Below are 12,244 nucleotides of genomic sequence, written 5' to 3' on the forward strand. Positions count from 1 at the left end.
AAATTACTTGTTTTGTCTTCTGTGTTCCCTGCATGGTACCTCAGTACTCGGTCTAAATGTGGCTCTACAATAACTTTATGACTCCTGAAAAATCTGCATGACTATGATGAACTTCTGTGGATTTCCAGTGACAAATTATGTATGCTGTGTATATATCTGAAGTCATATTATTGTTAGTGTTGCATTGTAAACTTGTGTTCCCCTGCATTGGTATGACCAAATGCCTGCAAGAAACAGAGCTACGGCACTGACCAGTATTTATTATTGGTCCTGGTACTATCTATCATCTGTGTCTGTACCATCATCCATAAATCACTGTTGTAAAATAATGTTTGGTCATTACACTGTATTTTCTATATTCATTATGTTGTATATAATTTTGCCAGATATGTCAAGAATTATTAATAAAACTCAAAAACCTTTTCAGTGTTTGTGGGACATATTTTGGACAAAATACATGTTTTTGTTAAAAAGACTCATTTTAAAAAGCACACTCAGTTTGAAACACAAAAATATATATTTTTATCTCTACATTGCAAATTAATATTTTCACTTGGGGCAAGATTTTTTTTAGATATCTATGTCAGAAGTTCACAACCATTGATCTTCTGAAGTTTTTACTTTTCTTTTTTCCCTCTATATTTTTGCATTGTGTTTTCTTTATTAAACTACGTCTGTAACTTACAATTATTTTGTTGATTCATCTCAAATGAACAACTAACAATTTGGTCTATAATGAGTCAGAAATTAATTGAACAATTTCCCCAGAGCCAAAGGGACATTTTAAAAATATTTTTGTCAAACCAACAGTCCAAAGATAGCCTGGCTCCGCCCACCTACCTACTTCCGCTCAAATTTCATATTCCCTTCTGTACAAATGAAATGAAGTACTATGGTCTGGTAGAACAAGGCTAGTCCAAAGAGATATTTATTTTACTGTCACAAAAGACTAAGTAAACCAGTGAATATTCACATTAAGAGACAAGAACCAGGGATATTAAACATGACTCTTATGATTAACACATAATCAAAGTAGTTCGCAATACATGTTGTACTAATCAATACAATATAAGCTTGTGTCCATATAACTTAAGGCATTGTTGCCGTTTCAAGCTTTTGTGTATCCTTTGGAACCCATCATCAGGATCAGGTAAAACCAAAAGCTCAGAACTGCCCAAATGCCTTTCTTGTGTTAAAAGCTTTCAATATCAGTTGATCTCCTCGTTACAAAAATGAAATCTCACTCACACAAAGTGATACCACCATTTAGAGAGACCATCAAACTGCAGTTTAATTAGAAAACATGAACATAAAAAGGTGATCATTGGTCTGAACATGCATACAGTCTCATTAAGAATTTGACAACACTTATTTGAGCTTCTCGGACATTATGAGTACTCATAAATTTGCATCTGCTTCAGAATTGGGAGACAATTAAAAGAAGTCTCCCCTCTGCTGAGCCTAATTTTGTTTTTACAATATCCAAGGCAAAGTCATCACTGAAAAGAAAAACTGCATTATCAAGTAGCTTCAAAATAAGTTATGATAAGGCTTTGAAACAGGCAGACACTTTTAATGAGGTATCAGGTGTGACAATTTTAAGTCCCTCCAAAATATCCCCCTGGCCCATTTGGCATTAACAATAAGAATTAGAAATATGAAATAAAACGCACTTAATAGCTTGTTGGCAAACATCAGCAAAAAGCCATCAACACGTTTACCTTGCTAGTTTAATAAAATGTTGTGATCTCAATTCCAGATTTAGGTTTTCAGACAGACTAGAGAAATAACTGAGTTCTTAATATTTTACTGATCTTACAATCACATACTTGAAATAATTTAAGTAACATTCAACATTTAAAACAACCGCCCAGAGCGACTGTTCTTATGTAGAACTTGAGAGCATCTTGTGAAAAATGTGCCATCATGTTATTAGATGCCTTTTATAAGAAGCAGGTTATCTGGATAACTTTCTGCTAAGTAAAACCAAGAACCAAAAAAAGAGTTAGAAAAAAAGGCAAATGTTTAAAATGCTTTCTGAGTTTTCTGAGCTTGAGCTAAATTCTTGGAAACGCCCCTGATCTATTAATTTGATAAAGTGACTTAAGTTGTCTTTTGACCTTTTCTTTCTGGATATTTACTCAGTCATTAACTGCAGGCATATTTGGCTCGTAACTAACTGTGTTGTATTTACACACGGGATGATCCTCTTATCACACAGTGTTCCCAAAAAAAAAAAAAAAAAAAAAAATTTGAACACAGGAAGCTCAAAAGTAAAAAAAAACAAAACAATATTATATTGAATAATTTACAGTTTAGTGGCTTGTATGTACATACTGCCACGCCTGAACCATTATTAACTTTACCCTTTTAGTCATGTCTTCTAGTCACATTTTCAAGATTGTTTGGAAATGTATAGAAAATAGCCCTTTAAAAAGGGTAAAATATTATTAATGTTTTAATCAAGTCTAAATGCACATCCCCCTCCGGCAATCCTCACAAAATGGGTCTTCACACACAAAAGATTGAACAAGTCATTAACAAGTGGTTCACAACAATTGATTTAGTAACACTATAAAAACAGTAATTTTCATATTAATATTGGCATCAGTTTTAGTGTAACTGCGTAAAAAGCAGGCAGTCTTTGTTTAGACAAAGAACGTTTTCTTCCTTCTAAAGCCCCTGTCTAACAGCCCTCGTCTCTAATCACAGTGTGATTTAAAAAAGAAAAACAAACAATGAAAATAAGGTCCCAGAGATGAGAAGGAATCTCATTCACCCACATCCATGTTCAGTCCTGGAACTTTAAAATACTCTACTCAATCCAAAAAGTATTAAAATAAATCAGGAGGGTGTTGAGACACAGTTCTATGATTCTCTTGAAGGTAAACTTCAGCAGGAAAGCAGTTGTGAAAAAAAGGTATGGTTAAAGAAATAATTAAATAAAAAGTGCACAAACTTCCAAAAAAAGGTGCTTTGCTTTAGAGATGAGGGAATGGGCTTTTGGAACAAGAGCAGCCTGTTGTTATTTAAGACGTCTGGCATTGCACACCTCCAGTGTTGGCGTATTCATCTTCTTCCATGTAGTAGTACTGTTGATTGTGTCTTTTTCTCTTCTCAAGGTCACAGTCCTCCAGGTCTGCGTAGATGTAGAGGTCGTCGTCCATACTCTCCGGCTGCTCCGCGTCCAGCTTCTCTGGCAGGTAATGCTCCAGCTGCTTCAGCTTGTCCTTGGGGAGGAAGTTGGCTTTTGGGAATACCACCTGATGTAAACAAACACAAACTATTTGATCCCATCAACCATGTAACTCTTAAGCACTATGTCATGTTAGCTTAATATTGATGTTATTTTATTGATGACAAGACAACACATAACAGGGGATATTAGAAAAATATATAGTGTTTAAGTGCAAAGTGAGGAATGCTATGGTGTAGACATTAACATATCGGTGTAGAGCTTGTGTGTAAAAAATACATACAAATAGTTACATACATAAAAGTTAAAAGGTAGAAGAAGAAAACTGATTTTTAAGAGGATATATAAACATTTCTCACCGAGAAGTTGATTATAAGCCGTCCCTTCTCAAACGGTCTGCGATGCATCGGCATCCCTTCATTCAAGATGCACTTTGTGTCCCCAGGTTTGATCAATTCCCCTGTGAAAAAAACACAACAAAAACATGGATCATGTCAGTCATGAAAAATCAAAAGCATAAAAACTGATCATTATATTCAAGATCCTCTTATAATTTAAAAAACCCTTGACAATGCCTGATATATGCAATGATGACAGCGGCCAAAACTGATTGAGAAGCTGAGTAGGGCTGCAGCTATTGATTATTTTAGTAGTCAAGTATTCTATTGAATATTCGATCGAGTAATCTGATAAGACGCCCGCAGGCAGTTAAACACAAACTTTGCTGTATACACGACTGCTATGTTTAAGTGGATTATAATACCACGTATCTTTGGAAAGCTGAGATTCTTGTGATGACATTGATATATTACAGTGCACTGATAAATGCGGTGTTCGTGATTTGTCAATCACGACATTCTACGCCGCTTGTTATGGGTAACAGACTGTTGCTGTGTAATAATAATAATAATAATAATAACATGTAAAAAACTTCCTGTCATATCAATCCACTGACAGACATCTTCAAACAGTTATATACCCTACTACTCCTTCAAAAAACAATGGAGTACTTTTTCTACATCACTTTGGATGTATGTGGAGGTCAGGGAACTTAGCAGTCAAGGTTAATGTCTGAAAGGACTTCAGTCAAGACCGGAGTAGCCTAATTTGATGTACCGTAAGCAACAAAAGCATTTCTAGATAAATTCAAACCAATTTAAACAAAGCCATGTAATAAGCGGCATAATGTTAAACAAACGGGAAATAAAACTGACAAGGTGAACAGGAATAGTTTTAACTCTAAAGCTGAGCACCTTAAAATGAATAAATACCTGGATGTGAGGTGATGAGGAGAGTTCTGTTGTCCAGTGTCTGCACAGGCTTCTTGAAACCGCACAAAGCCTCAACCAGCTGTAACTCCATCGACATGACAAGGTCCTCTCCTTTCCTGATGACAACAGCAACAAAATTAAAATTGTCTCTCAAAAAAAGTAAAGTGTGCTGCTATGTAGTACTAGGTGTGTGCAAAGTCAAATGGGACTTTGAGAAATAATTTGCTATAATAATAATATTTTTTACCGACCTCTAGGGACCGGAGTTGGTTACTCTATATATATTAGAGAATATATTAATACAGAATATTATATATATTACAGAATGTATTACCTGGTGAAAAGTGAATGTTCTCGCTGGTCTAGCACGATGACGATGTCACCAGGCTCAATTCCCGGCTCCTGGTCTCCTTCCCCATGGAAAACTATCTTCTGGCCATCTCTCATTCCTGTGGCAGTGGAGGGACCCGTTGATGCAGGTACAATATGTGTTTTTGTAGTTCACTCTTCAAACTGTTACAGATGCATTATGGTAAACACTCTCTTGACTCTCACCTTTGTCGATGTGGATGTCCAAAACCTTCTTCTGGCGCAGGATCTTTCGCCCCCCACATGCTTTGCAGCGGTCCTTGTGGCTGATTCTCTGTCCTTGGCCCTGACAGTTGTGGCACACTGTGGACACCTGCTGGACCATTCCTGGAATGAGTTGGTGCATGCGGACCTGCATGCCTGTCCCATGGCAAGACATGCACATCTGTGCAGCTCCTTTCCGGCTCCCACGACCTGCCAAGAAAAAATAAACCGTCAGTACACTGGATTTCAAAGATGAAAGCCATTTTTTTTGTATGTTTGGCTTATTGTTTAAACTGTTGTGACCCGGTAAGAAAAGACCAGATTATATTTCTTAGACTTGTGTGTTTGTTATTGGACAAAGCACCTTCTCATGGGGTGTTTATGTGTGTTCTGTAATGCCTGCTCAGATTACTTAACACATACAGTGACATAATCTAACAAGAAATAACTTAAAGCAATAGACGTACCTTCACATCTCTCACAAATAGTATTCTTCTGGAGAGCAAGTTTTCTTGTAGCTCCATTATAAAGATCTTCCAGCGTCACTGTGATCTGATGAACAATGTTCTTGCCTGGGACAAGACAAGTCACATATATAATTAGCAAAACTGTTTCATTAGAAAAAGTTGGCAATTAAGGTTTTATTCAATACACATGTTTGATTCCTTAATATCAGTTTATTTGCATATCACAATCTACCTGTTTAAAAAAACGAGCAAGGATATCTGCTTAGAATCTTAAATAAGAAATACATTTTGAAAATATTCAAAACATTTCACAGGTTGAGTGAATGTGAAATAATTAAACTGTGATGAAGACGACACAAGGCTATGGATTGGGAAAGCCCCTAAGTGTTTGCTGCTTTATTTGAGGCTTAGGATACTATTCCTTTAAAGCCAAACCGCATAGTGTAATCTAATAACGATATATCAGCCAATATTACATTTTCTTTCCACAGCCCAACAAAAACCTTTTAGATAAGGTTCCCTAAAAATTGCTTATTTTTTTCGTCCGAATAAGTGAAAAGGCAGAATATTTTATACTGAACAATTAGAGAAAGACTCTGCTGTGAGCCCACGTTTTAGTGAGGTACATTTCCAAATCCCTGTGAATGACCCAAATGCATAGCAGAAGACAAGCTAGCAAAATAGCTGGCCGACAAAACTAGTAATTTTACTTATTCATTTATTTTCAGTTATATTGTGTAAGTTGGTACAGGTAATGTCGGAATGAAAAAAACAAATGTAAATGGTATTTTGTAATTGATCTTTCTTTGAAAAGCAACAAACACAGCTGAGATGGATTCAGATTAAAACTTTCAAAAAATAAATACAGACACTTTTACACCCTTAAACCTTAATCATTTCTGCTCAGTAATAGTTCCTCTCATATTTCCGTACCTTTTCGCTCTCTGTGCATTCTACTACCTCCACCAAAAAACAAGTCAAAGATGTCCATGGGCGATGCAAAATTCCCACCACCTCCACCACCAGTCCCTCCTTCCTTTATGGCCTTTTCACCTCCACGGTCATAAAGGTCTCTCTTCTTGGCATCTGACAAAACCTCATATGCTTGGGAGATCTGTTTGAACTACAAATAAAAGACAATAAATACTTCTCTGAAATTGGTAAAAAAAAACAAAAAAAAAAACGTTGTAATAAAGAGCTGCTCAAAAGCTATTAAGCAATTTGATGTGTGCAAATGAATAACCAATCTGTTCAAATACTACTTTCATATGGAATTACAAATGCAACATATAAAAATCTACCAACAAGCAAAACAAATAGATTTAACAAATACTACTCACCCCATCTTGTGAGCCATTATAAAACAATTTAAAAAAAGCAAAACACCTGGTCATTTGAATGTGAACTTACTTTCTCTCCCTCTGTCGGATTTTTGTCAGGGTGATATTTTAAGGCCAGTTTGCGATAGGCCTTTTTCAGTTCGTCAGGAGTAGAATTAGGTTTCACACCCAACGTGTCATAGAAGCCCGTTTCCTTGACCATGTTTGTCTTTATTGGATAACCCTGGTAAGGTAAAAGAAAGTTAAAAGACATTACGTTTTTTAATAAATATCCAATTCCAGTTTATCAACAAAACAAACAAAGTCTTATCAGGAAAAATTAGCAATTTCTAGTCTCTAAACAAAACAATGCAAGACAACATTGTGATAAATAAAAGCGTGCCATCGTGTGGCTGTACTGTGAGAGTACTTTGTGTTGTATCGTGTAAATGCGAAGCATGTAGTATTATCCTAATGGTGGTCGACATCATATAATTGGTCGTACTTTCATCGTCATGCGTGTTTTGGTTACCTGTATTCACTTCCCCTTAAATTCAGGACTATTAACTACGAACCAATAAGCACCACATGTTAATTGTAGGTTTAAAGGCATATTTAAAGCTACTAAATAAGCAAATACCTTATCACCTTTTCACTGTAAAATAACCAGTGGTTACATTATGTTTCTTTCTACTAGTAGTGGCTACGTAGTAATGCCATCAGGCCTCACGTCACTTAGCACAAGGAATGCTAATCTGGCTAATGCTAACACCCTAGCTAGACTGCCTCTAACATTTAAGGTAACACATTAAATCTGACACCGGTTTTAAACACATTACGTACAGTTAACTGATAAGTTTCCCACCTTGTATGGAGACAATATTTTAAATTCTAATAAGTTGAGAGCGCACCTCGGCTCACGAGACTCTTTCCAGAATGTTCTGAACCGCCTCTGCCATTGGCAACGTCTGACGTCAACTTCACGCGACGAGACGAGTTAGCAAACTAAACGTGGGTGGCTGCAGTCCTGTTCATGGTCCTGTTTGCTCTAATATAAATAGCCACATAAAATGATAAAATGCCAATTTGCTGGCTTATCAGCGAGGAGGGCAATCATAAACCCATTCGACTGCCCCACCTACAGAGAGTTGTCCTGGGTCGAGGTCCAGAAACGACTATTAAAGACAAAAAGTGCTCTCGGGAGCAAGGTAAATACCAACAGGTTTCTGATACACTGGCTGCCTTAGCAAGTAGCACACATTCAAAACAAGAAGAAAAAAGAAGAGACTCGACACACGCTTGTTGCTAAAAATAAAACCATCAATGTAATTTATATTCACACAATTGTGTGAACAGGTGAGGACTTCAATTTAATGTAGGCTACATTGTTCCTTTAATTTGAATATTGGTTTCTTTACATAGATACAAATTTTCTATTTTTATATAATATTAGAGCCATCAAATCTTTTAACATGCCTTAATACATTACTCAATCTGTCGGTGCGTATGATGCCAATTGATCTTATTACTAAATACCCTTGTAGTTTGCTGTGTAATGTTACTGTATTAAATACAGACTTTTATCATGTTATCTTTTTCATCCAGTTGAATTGAAAGCAGACTGCAACAAAGGTTATGTCATTGTTAAACAGGTAAGAATTAGAAAGAATGTACATACTCTATGATAAGCATTATCTGCTATTGAAAAGTCTGACTGCAGTAATGAAAGGTTCCACCACCTGTTATTTACCTCTCTGTTTCTCATCTCTCATCTTTATTCCAAAGCTGGGCTTGAACCCCACCTCCGTAGACTCTGTGGTGGTGGGCAAGGACAATAAAGTCAAAATGAAGCTCGGGCAGCAGCTTCATATCGTCAATCAGCTCTACCCGTACACTTTTCAGTTCAAGGAGGATACCACCGGTGGCACCAAGAGACCACTAGAGTCGGCTTCAGAGGGACACAGAGAGGCTCCGACTATGAAAGCAGCCAAACAGACAGAAAAGGTCCTTGTGCCAGTCAGCCACAGAGAGGCCACTAAAATCAGTGTAAGAAAAGAAAGCAATATGTGTGTGTATAAATTTGGAATATTATTTGTTATTATATAGTGCTGGTATGAGAATTTCAAATACAAACAGTTACTTTTAATTTGTTGCAGGAAAGTGTTGGACACTGGAGCCAAGGTCTGAAGACTTCAATGCAAGACCCAAAGATGCAGGTAGATATTGTTAAAAAATAAATATGGCTGGTGTGTTGCTGTCTGATCCGGATCCTTTATCGGTAAGTCTTAATGCTTTCAATTATCCAGGTGTACAAAGATGACAAAGTTGTGGTTATTAAAGATAAATACCCCAAAGCTCGCTACCACTGGTTGGTCCTTCCGTGGCAGTCCGTTTCCAGCCTGAAGGCCTTGCGCGATGAGCACTGCGACCTGGTGAAACACATGCAGCGAGTTGCTGACCAGATGGTTCGGCAGTGCCCAGACGCTGGCTCACTACGCTTCCGCACAGGGTACCATGCGATCCCCAGTATGAGGTGGGTAAACAGTGATTGAAAGCACTTCTTTGTTACACTTAACTACCACGTAGTAAGAGGTACACGCTTAATAAAGCATTGGAAGGCATCATCCATGAATACTTTTTCTTTGTTGAGTGGTAACCTTTTTTGCAATATATATCTCAAAGTGCAGAAGGTAGGGGAGAACGGGGTAAAATGTCACACGGGTTGGTTGTCACAATCGTTATATCTCGGGAACCAGAAGGCGCTGTCTGTGAAATGTTGGTATGTAAATATCCAGAATTGGGATCAGAGGTCACCTACATAGTCTTCCTTGGAGTTAGACTGCTTAATTTGAGGTGAGAGGACTGTTTGTCTTTTTCATGTCAAATTGAAAATATCTAGCTCCTCAGTTTTTTCTTCTTCTAGGCTTTTACACAATGGGTTTATAACAAAACACTTGTTACCCATAAAAAGTGTGAAGGGTAAACTATAGTTTAGATTGTGGTTAGCAAGCTAATTAGTTGTCAGATGGTTGTTGGCCTTGATGCTAGCAAGAAATTCAAGTTGGGGTTGGTTGTCACATGTTATCCAAAGGCTGCAGCCATAAAAGGAACCCAATAACGAAATAAATTGTCAAGCTGTATCCTCACTGACACCCCAACGAAGGAGAGAATAGAGCAGGAAAAGGCAGCTAGCATGCAAAAGAAAAAAGGGCAACAAGATCAAAACAACCCAGTGCATCCCAAACTAGACCAGCTGCCAAGGCTACATTAAGTTATGTAGGCCTATTTGTCAACTTGACAATGCAATTAAACTTTCAAATTTAGTTCTGCTTTCTTGCCTTCTTTTTAAGATTATTCCCATTAAGATAACATTGTGACAAACAACCCCATAGTGTGTGACAACCGACCCCATGATGGGGTTGTTTGTCACAATGTGTAAGGGTGTCTTTGATAATTAATTTATTCTTTATTACAATAAGATATACAAAGTGAGGGGTACACATTTCAAGCCAACACCTTAAGCTTCAATTTTATGTAGGAATTGAAAGATGTTTAGGTGATGAACAATTCTCACTAGAGTAAAAAGTGTGCCTACTTACCCCGTTCTCCCCTACTGTGCGAAATATCAATGATTCCTTTTGGAGAGAAATCCAAAGCCAATATTTCATAATATACTATAATATTCTCTTTCGCAGTCACGTACACCTCCATGTGATCAGCCAAGACTTCGACTCTCCTTGTTTAAAGAACAAAAAGCACTGGAACTCATTCACAACTGACTATTTTATTGATTCTCAAGGTGAGAACAAATAATTTTTTTTAAATTGAAGTTCTACAGTACAATGTTTTGTCTATGACTGCACATTTGTATATGTACAATTATTCCTCCCTTTCCTTTTTTATTATCTGCAGATGTCATTGGGATGCTGGAAACTGATGGAAGGGTCACCGTCAAAGAAGGAGCCATTGAGTTGTTGAAACTACCTCTCCGCTGTCACCTGTGTCGCAAAGAGCTCTCCACTATACCAGCTCTGAAGGAACACCTAAAGTCTCACTTTTCCAGCTGAGCAGTGAGCTCAAAGAGGGGGCAAAGCCTTACGGCCTCCACACACATCCTGCGTCTACCTCTGGAGCGCGTTGCGCTCTGTTACTGCTGCCTCTCTCGGACTTTTCTCGGCCACACATGGAACGTCTCAGCAGCTGCTGCTGCTGCAGCGCTGCTTCTAAAAGCCCTATCTTTTCTACACATTCATAGATAATTCCCATTTAAAAATTAAGTTCTTTCATGTAATTTATGATGCATATGATTTATATTGAGTCTAATATTGAGTCTGGACAGTAATCCGTGCGTCCCATTGCCTTTTTTAATTTTTTTGACACATTTTCGCTTGTTGGAAGTTTTATTTTGAAAGGGACACACCAGGAAATGGTGAAACTACAGCAAAAGCTGCTGGTATGATGTCAATATGACTCTCAGCAGAATATTTCTCTATCAGTTACAGCAGAGAGACAGAAAAAAATAGGCGAGCCTCCTGAGGTAAAGGGGAGCGTCACTGCAGACGTGCCTCCGACGGGCATCAGCAGTGCGTCTGAGGTTGGATGTGTGGCCGCTCTAGGTTGATTACAAGGTCGGTGAAAAAAAGTCAGACGCAGACGCGCAGTAGAGGTAGGATGTGTGTGGAGGCTGTTAGATGTTTATGGGTTCAACATAGGACTGTAGTGTGTTGGGCATTATTTTTGCCTGTTGATTTATGGTTTTATAAAACTTAGTTAAACTTGTTCCAATAAAAAATATAATTATGTGACCGGGACATTTATATCTTTAGTTGCATTTTCAACTTTTGTTATTTGTCAGACGGTTTAAGTCAAGAGGCACTGTGAAGATGCATGTCAATTATGTTGGATTTCATCTGTTTTTTGCCAAATTGAAATATTGCATTTTTTGTTCCCACGTTTTAATATTGTTTAAATATGTTGCATTAAATATTTTCTAAGAACAAATTACTGATTTGTTTTACCCTCTGATTGTACAACAATTGAATTTGCTCAATTTTATTTCACCTTCAACTTTATTGTCTTTCCCTATGAACTGAGTTTACGGTTGAAAACCACTTAATTTTGAGGTGCAAACAAATACAAGAAAAAAGTAAACAGAGTTATAGACAAGAAACAGTGCCAAAAATGAGAGACCGCGCAACAATGAAAATCAGTGCAGGACATAACATATTTTTTTACATCAAGTTATTTACATCGTCCCTATGTACAGTAGGCCTACCTTTCACCCAATAGTTATAGTATTTTTTAAATTATAAAGATCATTAAGAACTTTTTATGGAAAGATAATGGATAATTTCATAATGTAGTGACTGCATTTTTATTTTTTCATGGCTGTATATAACTGGGAATCACAGTTTGTTT

General features: G+C 37.2%; 2 protein-coding genes across 5 annotated transcripts; one reads left to right on the plus strand and one right to left on the minus strand.

The window, feature by feature from the left end:
- Nucleotides 1-1,273: 1,273 nt before the first annotated feature.
- On the minus strand, nucleotides 1,274-7,784 carry dnaja1 (DnaJ heat shock protein family (Hsp40) member A1). Of its 3 annotated transcripts, none has more exons than XM_080029288.1 (9): nucleotides 7,692-7,784; nucleotides 6,918-7,070; nucleotides 6,441-6,630; nucleotides 5,508-5,612; nucleotides 5,023-5,250; nucleotides 4,802-4,916; nucleotides 4,468-4,583; nucleotides 3,556-3,656; nucleotides 1,274-3,263 (listed from the first exon to the last, which is right to left on the minus strand). In XM_080029288.1, exons 2-9 carry the CDS (start codon nucleotides 7,047-7,049, stop codon nucleotides 3,030-3,032), a joined length of 1,221 nt encoding a protein of 406 aa, XP_079885414.1. In that variant the 5' UTR covers nucleotides 7,050-7,070; nucleotides 7,692-7,784; the 3' UTR covers nucleotides 1,274-3,029. The 3 variants fall into 3 exon arrangements, with proteins under 3 accessions (XP_079885414.1, XP_079885415.1, XP_079885416.1); XM_080029289.1 differs by having other exon boundaries at nucleotides 7,738-7,777; XM_080029290.1 differs by having other exon boundaries at nucleotides 7,670-7,738.
- Nucleotides 7,785-7,843: 59 nt separating this feature from the next.
- Nucleotides 7,844-11,794, plus strand: aptx (aprataxin). 2 transcript variants are annotated; one of them, XM_080029291.1, is made up of 7 exons: nucleotides 7,844-8,034; nucleotides 8,432-8,478; nucleotides 8,612-8,872; nucleotides 8,983-9,042; nucleotides 9,133-9,359; nucleotides 10,522-10,625; nucleotides 10,739-11,794. In XM_080029291.1, the coding sequence occupies exons 1-7, from the start codon at nucleotides 7,905-7,907 to the stop codon at nucleotides 10,891-10,893; spliced, it is 984 nt and encodes a 327-aa protein (XP_079885417.1). In that variant the 5' UTR covers nucleotides 7,844-7,904; the 3' UTR covers nucleotides 10,894-11,794. The 2 variants fall into 2 exon arrangements, with proteins under 2 accessions (XP_079885417.1, XP_079885418.1); XM_080029292.1 differs by lacking the exon at nucleotides 8,432-8,478.
- The last annotated feature ends 450 nt before the right edge of the window (nucleotides 11,795-12,244 follow it).

Source organism: Ammodytes marinus (assembly GCF_949987685.1).
Source record: "Ammodytes marinus genome assembly, chromosome: 6".
Taxonomy (NCBI): domain Eukaryota; kingdom Metazoa; phylum Chordata; class Actinopteri; order Uranoscopiformes; family Ammodytidae; genus Ammodytes; species Ammodytes marinus.

Excerpts from the sequence above, each read along its gene's own strand:
- dnaja1 (XM_080029288.1), bottom strand. The coding sequence starts at position 7,049 with ATGGTCAAGGAAACGGGCTTCTATGACACGTTGGGTGTGAAACCTAAT. Across the intron at positions 4,584-4,801 it reads GAACATTCACTTTTCACCAG|GAAAGGAGAGGACCTTGTCA; the intron begins GTAATACATTCT and ends TGTTGTCATCAG. Across the intron at positions 3,657-4,467 it reads CCTCATCACCTCACATCCAG|GGGAATTGATCAAACCTGGG; the intron begins GTATTTATTCAT and ends TTTTTTTCACAG.
- aptx (XM_080029291.1), top strand. The coding sequence starts at position 7,905 with ATGCCAATTTGCTGGCTTATCAGCGAGGAGGGCAATCATAAACCCATT. Across the intron at positions 8,035-8,431 it reads AAAGTGCTCTCGGGAGCAAG|TTGAATTGAAAGCAGACTGC; the intron begins GTAAATACCAAC and ends TTTTTCATCCAG. Across the intron at positions 10,626-10,738 it reads CTATTTTATTGATTCTCAAG|ATGTCATTGGGATGCTGGAA; the intron begins GTGAGAACAAAT and ends TATTATCTGCAG.